Consider the following 16,182-nt stretch of genomic DNA (forward strand, 5'->3'; position numbering starts at 1 on the left):
AGAACTTATGTGATTGAAAATGTCAGACTTACGTTATAAAACAAATTTAGGGACTTTAACCTAGGCATATAAACCTAGAAAACCTCTCAAGAACTTCTTTGGTCATTTCCTGTCTTTTTTTTGGTTTTGTTATGTTTTTTGTTTTTTTTAATGGTCTTTCTCCAAAGCCTCACTTTTAACTTCACGGGAGGGAGCCCCAAAAGCACCCCATACCCCCACCGTGCTCACCTGGGTTTGAAACTTTCCTTGAAATCACTCAACTCCACCTCCCTGACCCCTCTGTCCTTGCCTCTTTCTTACTATGTATGGATTGTGACCACAATTAAACCAAACATTTATTTTCTCTGGTTTCACATTACAGCTTTCAGTGAATTTTCTTTTTCCAGAGGCTTTGTCCCTTAAAGAAACCCTACACAACTTCCAGGATGGGCTGGAGGCGGGGCTCTGATGGGATGTGGAAAAACAGAACTCACAACTGCAAATTTAAAAACTACACCCACAACGTAAAATCTGGCACTGAACCAAAGCTAAGACGTGTATTTGAATTAGCTTTGTGTCTGCAGGCTCCTATAGCTGTCCAGAGGTCAGGAGATCTGGGTTCTGTGTTCCTCCAGAGGATCAAGAAGCTGAATGCAAAATGTGCATCTGGCAACTTTGAGAAACCGAGGGCTCCCCTTGACCTCCTCGATGATCCACTCCTGCCCCTCTTCTGGAACAACTGTGGGTGGAATCACATGGCTGCTTTCCTAAACCAGGCTTTGAGAAAATGTTCAGGGGCTACCAGGTGACACAGTGGCCGGCTGTTAAACATTAAGAGTGATCACCCGCAGCAAATTCCGCAAGCGTCGCTGTGGGTTTCCTGGGGGCTGAACAGCAGAAATCTGGCTCATAGGGATCCAAGTTATGGCAAGGTTCCATGGGTGTCTGTATCTTTCTTTACCCCAATATCCTGGCAAGTGATGTAGAAATGGAAGCTGGAGGGAGGAGCCAGCAAGCTGGCTTATATTTTTATACCCTTAGAGGGTTTGATCTTAACCAAAGGGCCTGGCACTTCAGGACTTGGAGGAGGTACAGGGAAAAAGCAGAAGTTCCACATCGATTCCTTTTCCTGGAAATGCTACCCATTCAGATGTGCCCCTCTCCCCCCTGTAACTTAGGGACAGGTGGGCTGGGGAAAGGGGGACTTCCAGACAACAGAGCTCCCATCCCCACCCAAATCTGAGGGAGACAAACACAGGGCACAATTATACCCCCTGGAAAAATGCATCTTGGGGAGACCCTCTTTGGCTTTGAGCAGTGGGGAAATGTCAAGCTTTCTGGATTTGCAGGATCAAATCCATGCTGGTTACTAACCAATGGCCAACTAGCCATGTAGGTAAGTAACCTGCAGTAGCCAATTTTCTGATCTGTTTTGGGGGGTGAGAGGCACAGGACCCCAGCACTTGGAGATGATGGAATGTAGTGAATACAGGACAGGAGTAAATACAGAAGCTGTAAGGGAAAAAAAACAAAAAGGTGGCAGGAGACGCACTGAGCAGCCGTTAATTGCTCTGTAGGGGCTGGAGGAAGGAAGCACATATCAGCACATGAGAATAATACCCGGATTCAGGTCAAGCAGAGATGTGATTAAAGAAAGGACATGCAGAGTGCTTTTTCAAACAAGACAAAAGTTTTTTTTTTTTTTTTACTGGGAAGAGAGTTATTGAAGAGAAAAACACCCCCACCCCACGCACCCCTCCCCGTTGAGGGCTGGGCATCACTACTTCCTGAAACACCCTGACATCTGAGTGAGCCCATCTCTGCTCTGGAGGATGCGGCGGAGGCTGGGGTTTGAGAAAACACCACCCCGCGCCAGTAAGGTTTCATATCCCTTTTAGACGGGATACTACCAAGAGCTAGAACTGTACCCCCAACCTCACACCCCACTTCCAGAGGGACCCGACAGAAGGAACAGACGTGTCCGCTGGTGGAGGAGGGCGGAGGGTGAGGGGCACAGATCTTCCCTAGTGGCTCAGAAAAGCGATCTGGGGGCATGGTCAGTGTTTCCCCAGTCCCCATCCTGCTGCATTTCCCCGTCCTCGGCAGGGCCCACGTCTACGGCAACTGCCGAGTCCTACAGAGAAATGAGGAAGGCAGCCTGCCACACGCGTGCGAGGCTGGCCAGCGGGGCTCTCCGAGCTGCCCTCCACTGTCCCTCTCCTCCGCTCCGTCACCCGGAAGCACTACCTGTGCTATCATGGGGTCCAACATCACTCTCTTTTGACTGGGGGATAAGCCCGTTTCTTCTCAGGGAACAGTTGGTAACTCCGTGTTTGCGCAATTGGTGGCGTTCACAGTTAGATTTGGTAGAAAAGAAGGCATCGCATTTTTGACAAGGGAAGGGTTTCTGACCTGAAGCAGGAAAAAAAATATATATTTATCTGGCTTTCTACTGTAACGAAAAAGAAAAGTTGCTTTCCATTCATTCTTCTGGGGTAACTGGCATTTGTCCCCCCGCCCCCCACCCTCCACCCCTTCCTTTAAAACACACACACACACACACACACACACACACACACACACACACAAAAATACTGATACCACATCAACAACTCAAATGGGATCTTCCCTTGAGTGAAATGGAATGAAGGTTTTGTCTTCAAAATACTAGAAGTTAACAACGAAACCAAGATGTTTAAAGTAAAACAGCAGCATTACAATCGAAAATCTTAAGAAACACAACAACCAGAAAGAGTGAGTGAGTGAAGGGATTTTAGAGCAGAGCCAGGAAACACCTAGAGTCTGTCACAAGGAGAAGCCGCCTCTTGGTAAGGGCTGATATGGCAAATACTACAGACGCTGGCGGGTCAAACTGGAATCTTAGGCCCCTGGACGTGTCTTTGGGAGCCGCTCCTGGCTTCCTGGTCTAGCTGGGTGTGGCCTGCCCACAGTAGACTGGAGGCAGGGAAAGGGGCTGAGATAGTCCTACAGTGACCTCTGCCCAAGCTCACTGTGGTCCTAGCGGGCAAGGCAGAGGAGGTCCGTTCCTTGCATTAAAGGGTCTTTGTTCCCCCTGCTGGAGTACACAGTGACCAACAAATAACTGAGTCTGTGTTAGGAGATCAGCTGCTCCAGGCCTGCCTGGCTGCCTGTGAAGAGAAGTGGCTGAGTGGGCCCTCTGCACCCCCACTCCACACTGGGGTAACTCCTGAGACAGAAGTAACCTGATTTACTTTGCTGGTCTTATCCTTCCACTTCAATTCCTTTTGTACTGTAAACACAATACTTCAACATGTGGACCAGGCTCTTCTGCAACGTGTCCTGGGTGCGTGTGGATGGATGTGTGGAGAAAGCAAGGGTAAGGAGGATGGCGAGCAGGAAGGGGACAAGGGAAGGGATTAGGTGAGCTTCAGGAGAGAGAAGGCGGTGGTAAATCATTTACTCTATCGCTGGCTTCTTCTGCTTTCCCCCACAATTGCTAAGGTCCTGGTGTCTGATTCTACAAGAGAACAGGTTTTGTGTACTAACAAACACCACTTCAGAGCTGCAGCCTGTCATGTTTGCCTTGTAACCTTGGGACTGCCACAATCAAATGCACATGTCAAAAACTGGCAGCAAAGTTAACCAGCACAACCACCTCAAAACACCAATCATAGAGGCCCTTCAACCTCCCGGTTACTATCAACGGATGCCCAAACTAGTGCAGGTGACAGGCCTGGGCACTCACTGTGAGCGGAACGCATGGGCCTGGCGCCTGGGATTATTTAGCACAAGGGGACGGGGGAATTAGCACTGCGCACCACACAACTCCAGGGGGAGCTGTTCACACAGAGCATGCTGGTGTGCAACCCCACACGGCCAGAATCGCTGCCCTGCCAAGTTCTAGCACCAGCAGCAATCCAAGAAAGGGGACGTCCCTTCCCTCCTGAGCTGCAAAATTCAGCTTCAGAATCACTAGTGCAGCTTTTTAAGAATGCAGATGCCTGGAACAATCAAAGACCACGGAAGGAGAAACGCACAGATCTGACATGTGTGCTTTTAAGGAACTCACATGGGACCTATAGGATAAAAAAGTGGAGAACCCACTGACCCCTTGAAAGCTTCCCTCCACATAGCCCAGTGGGTGTTTCTGCTAAGTCGTAAAAATGACAAAAATGAAAAACAAAAACAACTCGCCTTTACATGAAGACTAGTTTTTTTTTTTTTTATGGTGCAAGCTTCACGTTATTCTTGCTTTTCACTAAAAACTGAATAGAATCTTTAACAACTGTTAAAGTTTTAAGTAACAACTTTAACAACTGTCACTGTTTTAAGTAAGAAAAATACTTGAAATGTTTTATTATCAAAGGTGACATCATGGCTTCTCTGAGGCCAGGCAGTGAGAGAGAGAATTAGCGGAGAGCAAAACAAGTCAGAAGCTATGAGGATGAACTAGATGATTCTCAATTCGAAATAAAACAATCGGCTGCTTGCTTCTTCCCATGACAAGATTTCCTCTGGCATTTTCCACACTGGTAAATGCTTCACTTTTACAGCTGGGTTTGGACAGCCAGGTTCATGCCCCATGATGAAGATTAATACACTAAATTCAGACAACGGCCCAAAGATTTCGGAGTACTGTATTGGGTTATGAAGAGTCTCAAAGTGACAACAGGAATCTTTAAAGATTTATCTCTCTCTGCATAAGCCTTACATTCATTTGTTCATTCACTCTCTCGTTTATTTTTACTGCTGTATAACTGACACACGCAAGCCTTCCATTTTTAAATAGTAGTGTGCTCTCTCTGATTGCATGGACAGAGAAAAACATGAACACTTCCAATATTTTTTCATCAGATAGGTTTCCCCAAAACTTGTTGATGGGTAATTTACACGGAAAAGTATCAAATGATGTCACTTACTTGGTTAGCTGCCACAAATTACTGCTTTAGCAGAGGTGTTTCTAAATGTACCTGTGACCACAAGAAGTTATCTTTGCACCAAAGACTCACCACCTCCCTCCACCTCCAGCAGAGCCATAAAAACCATCAGCTAGCCAGCGTCATGCTCTACTCTCAGAGAGCAGTCAGGAAAAGGGGGAAACCGTGTACTACGTGATGCTATCTGGCCTGCTGGGGCCATCAGGAGCAGAAGAATGAAGAGTGAGAGTAAGTTTGAGAACTCAGCTTCATACCCTCAGACTTCTTTCCATTGCCCTCCACCCTCGTGGGGAAAGCTTCTTTCTGTATTTGACAGAAGGCTGGCTGGGCAAAAACGGTCAAGGCCGCCACTTTCAGAAAGTGAAAAGTAGCCAGCGTCACTGGTGTCCAAGGCACTTTCCACGCTGAGCTTTGCCCATCTTACTGGTTTCAAACTCAGTTGCCCGTGAGCAGCTGGTAGCACAGGTGAGGGTGGAGGGCCTCAGGTCGGCAAAGAAGAGACGCTAGAATCAACTGCGAGAATCCCAAAATGTCAGAGCTTGGTGGGGGGAGGAGGGAGTTTCAGTCATCCCACGGTCCTGACTCCTTCATTTTGGGAGAAAAGGGACTGAAAGGGCAGGAAGACGGGGATGAGCAGAAACGGGCCAGCTGCATTTTCTGGTACTCTCTCGGCCTGTGGCCTAAATGAAGGGGAAAAGGAAGGGACAGTGGACTGTCCTCTCCCCAAGAGGCAACACTCTTCGGGCAGATAAGGCAAGGAACCAGGAACCATCCCTGCTCACCAGCACACAGGCTAGGAAAATAGTGCAAGGAAGGAACTCGGCTGTGCATGGAGAGCTCACCAGGGCAGATAAAACAGGATGGCAGATGCCAGCTTCCTTCTGAGACACAATCCCTAGAACCCGAGCCCTGTGCCCCTTGCCTGAGCCACAGCGAGCCCCACTGGACACAAAACATCTGGTCTACCTAATCTAGGAGACAACTTACTGGCGTTATGATCGTTCTGTGTGTTTGCCAAGAGGTCACGAGGAGGTGGACTCTTGAGACACATACGTGGTTTTGCTTAAAGGCGATCTAAACCCAGACACTGCTCAAAGCTAGATTTCAACACTTAAAAAAAAGGCTTCTTTGCTGTATAACACTTTTGTTTACAGGGCCATTTCAGAACCGAGTTTAGTTTCTGTGCTCATACATATGTGCCTCAGTTTTATTCCCAAGTTTCCGGAGGGAGCATGTCACAGAAAGCTAGGGAGCCAAGGCACAGGCAGCTGGGGGATTCTTCAATAGCTGAGCGTCTACCAGGAAAACACCAGTCTGTGGGAAGAGTGGGTGGGTCAGATGATTTCCCAGGCTCTGTCCAGCTGTGACACTCGATGAATGGAAAACGTTCTAACACAACACCAGACACAACAGCCAAGTGCTCTATAAAATTATTTAACAGAGGTGATGCTGAGACTGTCAATGGAAGCTGAAGCAAGTAAAACAGCAAAGGAAATTAACAGAGCCCAGTGGGCGTCAGCTTTATACAGTGTCTGTGTGTGTGGCTAGTACTATCCTGAGGTCATTCAGTCTGATTACTAGGATCCTGGTCCATATCTCTGTTCACCTTATCTCCAGCCCCTTGCCAGCCTTCTGCCCTGGTACATGTCAGGATATGTCATGAAGGCAGAAGCAGGCATGCCCTATACACCTGCCAACAGAGAACCAGCAGCCACATACCTCGATTGTGGGGCAGCTGCAGGGAACTTGACCCTGGCTTTGAACTCGAGCTCTAAGACCACAGGCAAGTTACTCAGCCTCTCTAAGCCTTCATTTCCTCGCTTCAAGATGTGGACGACATCGCCCTCATGGGATGGTCATGAGGACTAGCTCTGGAATGTTTCTCGACCAACCCCGAGTGCTCCCCTCAAGTTAAGGCCAGCAACCCTCACTAGAAGGACATGGGATGGTCACGTGGTACGACAGGAGGTCATGGATGGGGCTCCAACAGACACAGCTGCCAAGGGTCTAGTAACTGGAGAAGTGGCAGAACATGTTTAGATTTATGTCTACCCCACCCTACTCCATCATAAACAAGCCTCCCATCTTCCTTGCTGCTTCCAGATGCTACCAGACTTTACACCAACTAGGACATTTTGGCATTCGAAAGCCAGACAATTGAAATGACTGCTTTCACAAGTGGGAACTCAGATGGGGCATCTGTGAGATGTGGGCACAATTCTTGAAAGGAAATGCCAGCTGCTCCAGTTCTATTAGGAAGACTGGTGGTTCACTGGGAAGGGCGGAGGGGACGGCATCAGGGGAGTGTAGAGGAGGTGGCATGGACATGCATCGTGAGATCCAGCCACCTGCTTTCTGGAAAGTGGTAGCAAAAGCACGCACTTCTCCAAAGGCTCTGCAGGTGACAAACAAGTGTCACCCAAAAAGAGTAGCAAGAGACCTCTGCGTGGGGCACCTCCTGTTCAAGATGCATCTTCTTTTCTGTCTTAGAACTGTTACTCTGTCAGGCTTCAATGATCTCAAAGGAAAAGAAAATGGCAGCCTGAGAAGGCAGCACACACTTGAGAAATCTAGAAGTTCTGGTTCCTGTTACATATTTGAGTCCTCCGTGGGCAGGTACTCCTGGTTTGCTGTCCCCGGAGTCCCGGGTTTGAGCCCCCGTCCCTCACCCGAGAGAAAGGATGCATCTATGTGGCAACCAGCCTCAGAGAGACTTGCTCTCCCCTCCCTCATGACTAGCCATGCCAGCCATGGGCGTCTCTGAGGCTTCTGTGACAATCAACCTTTTGGAATGAAGCCTTTCCCACCTGAGTACAGAGCGTGGCTCACACATAGTTCCCCACTACCTTCCCCTCACCACCGTAAGCCTTGTAACTGACTGGGGTTGTCAGATCTAGCAACCAAAAACAGTTAAATTGAATTTCCAATAAATGACAAATCAGTTTTTAGTCTATCCCCAATGTTGCATATTTAACCTATGCTAAAAGTTATCTGCTTTTTATCTGAAATTTATGTTTTTACCTAGCACCCAGTATTTTATCTGGCAATCCTGTATTATGCAATTCTTTATTTGGTTTTAGGTCCCACCATTAGTATTTGGGTGGTAATCTCCAAAAAGTTAAGGACCTCACCCAATTTACCTCTACTTCGATGACATAAACCATGTATAAATATTCAGTAAATCAGGATTAAGACAAGAGCGAATAGTCATGTGACTATTAGAAGTACCTGGTGTAAAATTACTTAAAACGTATCCTTTCAGGGGCCCTTGGGTGGCGTCTGTTAAGTCAGTTAAGCCGCTGACTCTTGTTTTGGCTCACGACATGATCTTGTGGTTTCGTGAGTTCAAGACCCAAGTCCGGCTCTGTGCTGGCAGCACAGAGCCTGCTTAGGACTATCTCTGCTCCTCCCCCACTCATAGTGTCTCTATCTCTCCCAAAATAAATAAACTTAAAAATAATGTATCCTCTTAAATAAGCTTTTTAAAAGTCAACATATAGAAACTAACATTTGAAAAACACTTTGGGATATATCTTTTTGGCAATATGAAGTCTGCAATATTCCCTTTAAGAATATATGGAGTCAAAACAACTTCACAGAATGTTCAAAGTCTTAAAACGTTGAGGAATCTGGGACGGACTTTCTCCTGCCAAAGCACCAATACCTCAATACCGAGTTCCACTTCTCCCTAGCTGCCTCCTGTGGGGAACCAAGTGATCTTGCTACATCCTCCTGAAGGGCCGAGGCAGATGCAAGTGAATGATCCAATGGGCCCAGGACCATTTTCACCCCCCAAACACCGATATTCAACACTGCCTTCACCAGCAGCTCCTCAAAGGCCGAGACACTAGGAATAGGTCATTGTGGTTACAAGGGCACAGGGGGAAAACCCGTTGGCATCACCAGGCAAGCCCCCTGCTTCAGAGACTGAGGCTGAAGAGAAGCTAGAAATGGGGCCATGGGAAAAGGGTCCCACGCTTTTGACCCCGCCTCCTGTTCTCCCCATCCCTGGGGCCAGCCAGGCCACAGCCTCCCTTCTGGGAAGTAGCACTCGGGGCCTGGTGGGCCCTCTTACCAGTGTGTGTGAGCATGTGCCTCTGGAGGGAGCTGGCCCAGGGGAAGACCCGGGGGCAGTGGGGACAGTTGATCTTCTGCAGGCAGTTGGCGTAGGAATTCCGCTTCACCCTCAGCAGCTTGTCTTCGGGGGGGCTGCCCTGCTCCTCGTCACTGGGCCCATTGTGGTCGGCGGGGGCTCCGGCCACCTCATCCTGAGCGTCGTCCTCTGCGCTCTGTAGAAACGGACTGAACTTGTTGGTGTCCGTAGTGGCCAGCATCTTTTCAATGCTGGCAAACTCCCCACTGGAGTCCAGGTCCACCCCGCCGCTGCCGGAGCGGGGCCGGCTCCTCACCCCCTTTTTCCGGCCCCTCTTCTTGGACAAACCCACCGGCCCCTGCTCGGTAGGGGAGGCTGCTTCTGGGCTGTTGGCAGGAGGCGACGGGTCGCTGGATTCTTTTGGGCTGGTGGTGTTGGTGGGGGCGGTGGCGGCTCTGGGGACAGGACTTCCTAACCCGTCAGGAGCCGCGCTATTGCTGCTAGTGCTCGCGGGCCCCGGCTCTGTCACCTTAGCTTTCAGCAAGGTGGGGGCCGAGGACACAGATGAGATGATCTGGGCGATGGAAGCCAGTGGGGGCAGCTCCTCCGTCACGGGGGGCTTTGGCAAGAGCAGAGGGGGCTTGGGGCGCAGTGGCCGCAATAGTGCCGGGCTGCTGAGGAGAGTGGAATTGCCCAAGATGGGGGAGCTGCTGACCAGAGCTGAGGAGTAGATGGGGACAGCAAGCTGAACGGAGCCCTGCAGGGGCTGAGCATGCGCTTCCAGAGTGGTGGCTGCGGAGGCCGGAGCTGCAGGGGCCACGGGTTTTTCCAGGATCCCGCTGGGCCCCAAAGTCACTGGCAGGGTAGGGCACGGTGGAGGACCAGGAGAGGGACGCTCACCGCTCCCTGGTTCCTGCTCAGGCTTCTTGACTTCGGCAGGAGCAGCCGTATCCTTGTCTCCTTTCCTAAAGTTCTTGGGGATGGACAGGTCGATGGGCTCCATGGAGCAGTCGTAGGGGGCTGAGGAGGTGGGGCTCAGGAAAAAGGCGGCATTCTCCTGCTTCACCTGGACCAGGGCCAGGCCCTTCTGGGAAAAGTCCAGGGGCTCGTTGAAATCCACTGCAAAGTTGCTGGCGGGCTCCAACTTGACTGAGACATGGGGAGGCAGAGGCTGGGAGGCGCCCCCGTGGAGAAAGCCGTTCTGGGGCTCCAGGAAGGTGGCCAGCGGTTTTCGTTCGCCAAAGGTCCCGCCACTGTCCTCGATCCTCCCCGAGGCCTCGACGGGTGCCTCGGCCGGGCTCAGGCCGTCGGCCGCCAGGACGTAGCTCTCGATGTCGTGCTCGGGCACGTGCAGGTGCTGCTTCAGGATGTGGTGGATGCAGTTGCGCTTGGCGGAGAAGGCGGCGCTGCACTCCTTGCACTCGAAGGGCTTGCGGCCCTTGGGGCAGCCGCCCAGACCGCGGCCGCAGTGCGTGCGCATGTGAACGCGCAGCGCGCGGTAGTGCTTCAGGTCCTCGCCGCACAGCCGGCACACCGTGTCTGGGGAGCAGAAGGCGTCCACCATCTCAGCGGCGCTGCTGGTCACGTACTCGATGTTCTTCTCGATGTCCTTGCGGGTGGCCTTGAGGTGCTTCTTGCGCAGGTGCCGCTCGCAGTTGGCCTTGACGGTGAAGGGGTAGTGGCAGATCTTGCAGATGTAGGGCCGTTCACCGCTGTGCGTCCGCAGGTGGCGGATGAGCGCGGCCTTGTCGGCGGCGATGTAGTCGCAGATGTTGCACTGGTATGGTGAGATGCCCAGGTGGGAGCGCACGTGGGCGCGCAGCACCCCCGAGAAGGCGAACACCTGGTTGCAGAAGCGGCAGGGGTAGAGCACCTTGCGCATGGCCGGCGTCTTCTTGCTGCCGGGCCCCGTCATGATGGCCTTGAGGTCACCCTCCGTTATCTCCTGCTTGATCTTGGTCTCCATGCTCAGGGGCAGCAGGGCCTCGATGATGCTGTCTTGCTCCAGCTGGGTCTTCATCTCGGCCTGGCCGGGCAGCTCCATCCGCGGCTGCTGCAGGAAGAGCTGCGTGGCCGTGTCTGGCTGGGCTCCGGCCTGGGACTGCAGCAGGTGGGCGTTGGGGACCGCCTCCACGGGGGCTTTGAGGAGCTTCTGGGGGGGTGGGGGGTGGCTGGGGCTGATGCAGCCCGGGGAGGCCTGCTGGGCATTGAGGAGAGGGGGTGGTGTGGAGGTGGCCACCACCGTCCGTGGGGTGACCAGGGGCTTTGGCTTCAGAGGGGGCATATGTTTGAAAATGGCCTGCAGAGGGGCAGCAGGGGCCTTGGAGAGAGGCGGAAGACTGATCTGAGGGGGGGCGGAGGCCGCCATCTTCAGAATCTGCTGGATGTCAGCCAGCTCGATGGCGGACTCGCCGGAGATGGGCTTGACCACAATACTACTGTCGGGCTGGATGATGAAGCCCTTCTGGAAGGGCTGCAGGGACAGGTGCTTCATGCTCTCCTTGGTAGCCGGGAGGACCGTGAGAGAGCCGCCCAGGGAAGCAGCTTCGAAAGGAGACAGACTCAGCATGTTGGTGCAGCCGGGGTCCTGAGGTAGCTGACACCTGAGTGTCTGGAGCTGTATTGCTTGGTTGTCATCCGGCAGGGGCTCCTCAGCGGGGGCAGGCCTGACGTCTTTGGTGTGCTGCAGGCCCAGCAAGGCCAGGAAGACCTTCTGGTCCAGGGCGTCACCAGGCAGGGTCTTGGCCTGCAGCCTGTCCCGTCCCTGGTCCGTGGCGACGTGGGTCTGCTTGTGCAGGGTGAGTGAGGAGAGCATGGGGAATGCTTTGTCACATGTGTCGCAGACAAAACGGTGCTGTTCGCTGATGCACCTTCGTAGGTTTGTTTCACACCAGGCCTGCGTGGAAGGCGGGTTGGCAAAAGCAAGGGAATAAGGAGGATTTAAAAATAATCACTACCCCGAGATGCAGAAAGTATCTGTTATATAGCTGCCCCAGTACCCAGCCTCTCTCTGTACTATCTAAGGAGTTGGCCTCCCCCTGCTTGCTAATTCCTGTCCCTAGGCTGAATAAGGAAGACCACAAAGCACCTTAAACATCATATTGCTTGACAAATGACATCAATCCCTGGAGTATCTCAGAGAAGCAATGAAATACAGTTAAGTAATAATAACACGAGGGGCACTGCCTGGGAAGGGGCCTGAGGCTGTGCCATCTGTGGGGAGGGTTATGTGGGTGTATACGCGTGGGCGTATACATGTGGGTGTATACATATGGAATAACCCATTACCCTCGAGGCTTCTGTGCCTTAAGAGTTTCACTGTTGACATCCTCGATCTCAATTTTTAAAATTGAAAAAAAAAAAAAGTTTCAAAGTAGTTTTCAGTAGGCAGGGAACAAATACGGTTCAGGTTCATAATGACCCAAAACATTTTTAATAGAAAATACCACACTGGAAATATTTACCTATAATGTGGATATTAAAGAAATATTTAAGAAAACAAATTCAGTTCAGATAGAGGTGGGAGTGGGGGTGGTGAGCACTTCACAACTTTAAATCCAAACGCCCAAGAATGGGTAAAAGGCATCGGTGAGCTAGACTCTTACACAAGGTGGTAAGAAATTCAACACAAGATTAAAACCCAACTATCCTTTCTCAACAACCCAATGGAGACTGAAAGGGTCAAGCTGAATTGCAAGAGAAAACGTTGTTACAAAAAGGACAAAACCCAAGGGACAACATTTTACGGAAGGGAGACCTCAGGGTAAGGAGGTGTAGTCCAACCACGCGGCCCAGGGAGGTGGCTGCTGGTTCCGCAGGCTGACCAAAATACCTGAGAAATTCGAGGAAACTTCCTACAGGAGAAGTCAGTGAATCCTAAGTCATGGAAGCCAGCAGGAATGGAAGGGTTGTTCTGTATGAAAGGCCTTCCCATGGCGTCCCTGGGAAGCTGTTTGTGGACAAGCGCGTTGTGGCGTAGCAATCCTCGATGTGTTCGAAAGGTGACACAGCAAATGTCACATCTGGGAGAAAAAAGGGATAGGATATGAGGAGGCGGCCCAATCAGAGTTGCCACTTATCCAGGAGACTATTATATTTGTTGTTGCTTCATTTCAATTGAAATAAAAATGGTATAATCTCGAGAAGCCAGTCTGCTCACGGTTAACACCAAGAAAAACGCTTCCTTTAAAAAAGTATTTTATCAACTTCTGGATATCCAAGCTTTGTAGACAGAACAGGTGTGCCCATTAAGACAGCTGGGAACCTGAAGCCACTGTGCTTACTTCTGCTTACCTCAATTATGTGGCATAAAGCGATCATTTCCAAGGTTTTCTCCCTCCCTCGGCTCAGTGGATTTTAGTGATCATAAATGTTTACAAGCCAAATAGCATAAGTTTACACCGAACCGAGAGCAATCACGATGGCATCCCTGGTCTCTGATCGGGATGAAATGATAATCAAATTCTCCAACTGAATTAGTAGTCCAAGCCAGTGACTGTGTTCAATTCTGATATTACCATCGTTATCTGAAAAATAACTGTAGCTCCCACAGTAAGCAGGCACCACGACAGTGGCAGGCAGGTGGATATCCGGACTTCCATTTTACAGATAAAAACACGGAGGCTCAAAACGTTAAGTGACATGGCCAAGGTCACACAGCCAGTATGAAGCAAAGACAAAATATGAGCCTCCTTCACCCTCCCACCCACACCTGTTATGATGTCTCCTTTTCCTTGAAAGACCCCCACAGATGCAGTCCATCTAAAGATCAGCACCCCCAACTTCAGAGGTGACCTCCACCTTCAATGTCCTGGGCCACACAGACGTGAAACACACATATTTTATAATGCTTCCTCCACTCTTCATACCAGCGTCACCTTCTGGGTCTTCACTCAGAACCACCCTAACAACTATCCTATCATCGGGGTGTTCTCAACATCCCCTCGACTGGCACTCAATACGGTAGCCATGCAAGCCATGTGGGGCTGTTTAAGTGAATTAAAATTTCCTCAGTGACATCAGGCAGTGCAGTGCAGACCTGACCTCCTGCTATGTTTCCATGACCACAGAAAGTTCTGTTGGACAGTGCTGTGTGCCTAGCACCTTTCCAAGTATTTGCACATACACATGCCTTTGCCACTTACGAAACCCCTAAGGCAGGTCCCACGAGTGCTTTACAGAGAAAGAACCTGGGTCTCAGAGGGGTAGGGCGACCTGCTGGAGTCTGCATCTGGACTACATGCACCTTAATGGAAAACTTTTTTTTTTGCTTTGAGATTCTTCTCTGGAAATAGATAACGAAATGACCCGCGAGGCAGCAGAGTTCACCGTCCTCTCGCGCTGAAAGAAGTGCCAAGTATGTGCGACTCTGCTGTCCTTATCGCGCGGTGGCAGGCCCCAGCAAGCGAGGTCCTGCTGTGCGTCCACCTCTCCTATCTCCGCTGCTACCTCGGCCGCGTCTCACCATCAAGACTCCTGTCATCATTCAATTAAATTTAGAATGCTGGGTTCCCATGAGCCACTCAAAACACAAAGCTCCTTCTGGGGGAACGGTGCTGAGGTCACCAACCGTGAGACGCTCTAGGGCCCCCACAGTACGGCTACGTCTCCCTCCCTGGCCATCCCTTGCACGCAGCCCACGTTCCGGGGGGATGGCCCCCCAACCACAGGGAACCCTGCCCAAAACACTCAGAGTGCTAAGTCCTAGGCTGTGAGAAAGTTAAGCAGGGAAGCAGTGTGTCTGTGGCTCCTCAGGCGAGGCTCTCCTTCTGTCCAGAACACGCTCAAGTTCCACGCTGCATGTGTGGAGGGGCCGTGACCTCGATGCCCCATGGCAGCTCTGTCCTTTCCTGTTGCTCTGGAAACGTTTTTCTCTTCTATCATGGGGACTTCAGTCCCCCCAGACCCAAGTTCAATTGCACACTCCTCGTAGTCCCCAACCCATCCCCATGCCAGCGGTCAGCTGAACATTCTGTACTGACCTGAAGGGACGAGAGAAATGCCTGAATTCAGGAAATTTAGCGCTGATCAGATACATATGATAGTAAGAAATCCCTGTTACTTTTTGAAGTTGTGACAATATTTTGGTTACGTCTTTTTTTTTAAACATCCCTTTCCTTTAGAGGTAATGTAATGAAATACTGTTATGTGAAATGTGATGCCTGGGATTTGTTTTGAAATGATCTGGGATGGGGGAAGAGGCGAAACACGATGGGCTGATGGGCCGTGAGTTGGTAATTCCTGAAAATGGGGGGAGGGTGCGTGAGAGGGTCATGACACTGTGCTCTCTACTTGTGCATACGTTTGAAATGTTCCTGATACACTTAAAAGAGAGAAACATCTAATTACAAATGGCTAATGAGAGCGGGCTGACTTGTGGCCTCTTTTTCTGAGCTTCAGAAATGTCCACAGCACTGTGGTAGATGCGTGTGGGGATTTCAATTTATAAACCCCAGAAGAGAGGTCTTTATGCTGAGTCTCACTGTAGCACAGGTGAAGGGAAGGAACCCATTTCCCCAGCAAACCTACGGGACAATCAGAGCTTCTGGAAAAAAAGGTGGAGGCGCCGAGCCCAGGGCTCAGGAAGGCTCCATGGTGTGGGATTTATGCACAGCCAGAGTGAGCCACACTCGGTGGGCTGGGCAGTCGAGCCCATGGCCTCATCTGGCTTGGCCTCTTATGAACCAGAGATGGTGCTGACTGTCTCTCTCCCTCCCTCTTCCCCTCTGTCCTGTCTTGGCTGTAAGCAGGTGTGGATTGGGAAGCTGCAGGAAACAGAAGCTGGTCTGTGCCCTCCCTGGAAGGTGAGAACAAGAGGAGGTGAGAAAGTCTAGGGTAGGCACCAAGGGCTGTCACCCACTAGGCACTCTGCACCTGAAGTCTGCACTCCCTCTTGCCAAATTAATTGTAGCACTGACTACAAACACCTAAACTCATTCAGTCCAACAACCCCGTGAGACAAACAGCACTAGTAGGAAGCAATGAGTGTGTGATTGATCATTCAGTTACACCTGAAAGTTGGCCCTGGTTCCTCGCTCAGCTTTCCCTGCACCTTGCAGGGAGGGGCTCATTGATCAAAGTCCAGTAAAGGCTGGGTGGGGCACTCATAAAAAAAGAAAAAGTCATGCATACATTAACTATTTTATCTAATCTAAAACATAGACAGTTGGCCCTCGTTATTGGTGGGTTCCG

At 50.8% G+C, this 16,182-nt stretch overlaps 1 protein-coding gene across 6 annotated transcripts in view; it reads right to left on the reverse strand.

The window, feature by feature from the left end:
• RREB1 (ras responsive element binding protein 1) overlaps positions 1 to 16,182 on the reverse strand; it is a 184,116-nt gene that overhangs the window by 8,601 nt on the left and 159,333 nt on the right. For 5 of the 6 annotated variants that reach the window (XM_040460336.1, XM_040460337.1, XM_040460333.1 and 2 more), the window contains 3 exons: positions 12,824 to 13,013; positions 8,974 to 11,887; positions 2,227 to 2,391 (listed from right to left, as the gene is read on the reverse strand). In XM_040460336.1, coding sequence (XP_040316270.1) covers positions 2,227 to 2,391; positions 8,974 to 11,887; positions 12,824 to 13,013 — 3,269 coding nt within the window. The remainder of the gene's footprint in view (positions 1 to 2,226; positions 2,392 to 8,973; positions 11,888 to 12,823; positions 13,014 to 16,182) is intronic. The other variant, XM_040460338.1, reaches the window with a different exon arrangement.

The sequence above is a fragment of the Herpailurus yagouaroundi genome, unplaced genomic scaffold (genome assembly GCF_014898765.1).
Source record: "Herpailurus yagouaroundi ecotype Mexico unplaced genomic scaffold, PumYag 250, whole genome shotgun sequence".
Taxonomy (NCBI): domain Eukaryota; kingdom Metazoa; phylum Chordata; class Mammalia; order Carnivora; family Felidae; genus Herpailurus; species Herpailurus yagouaroundi.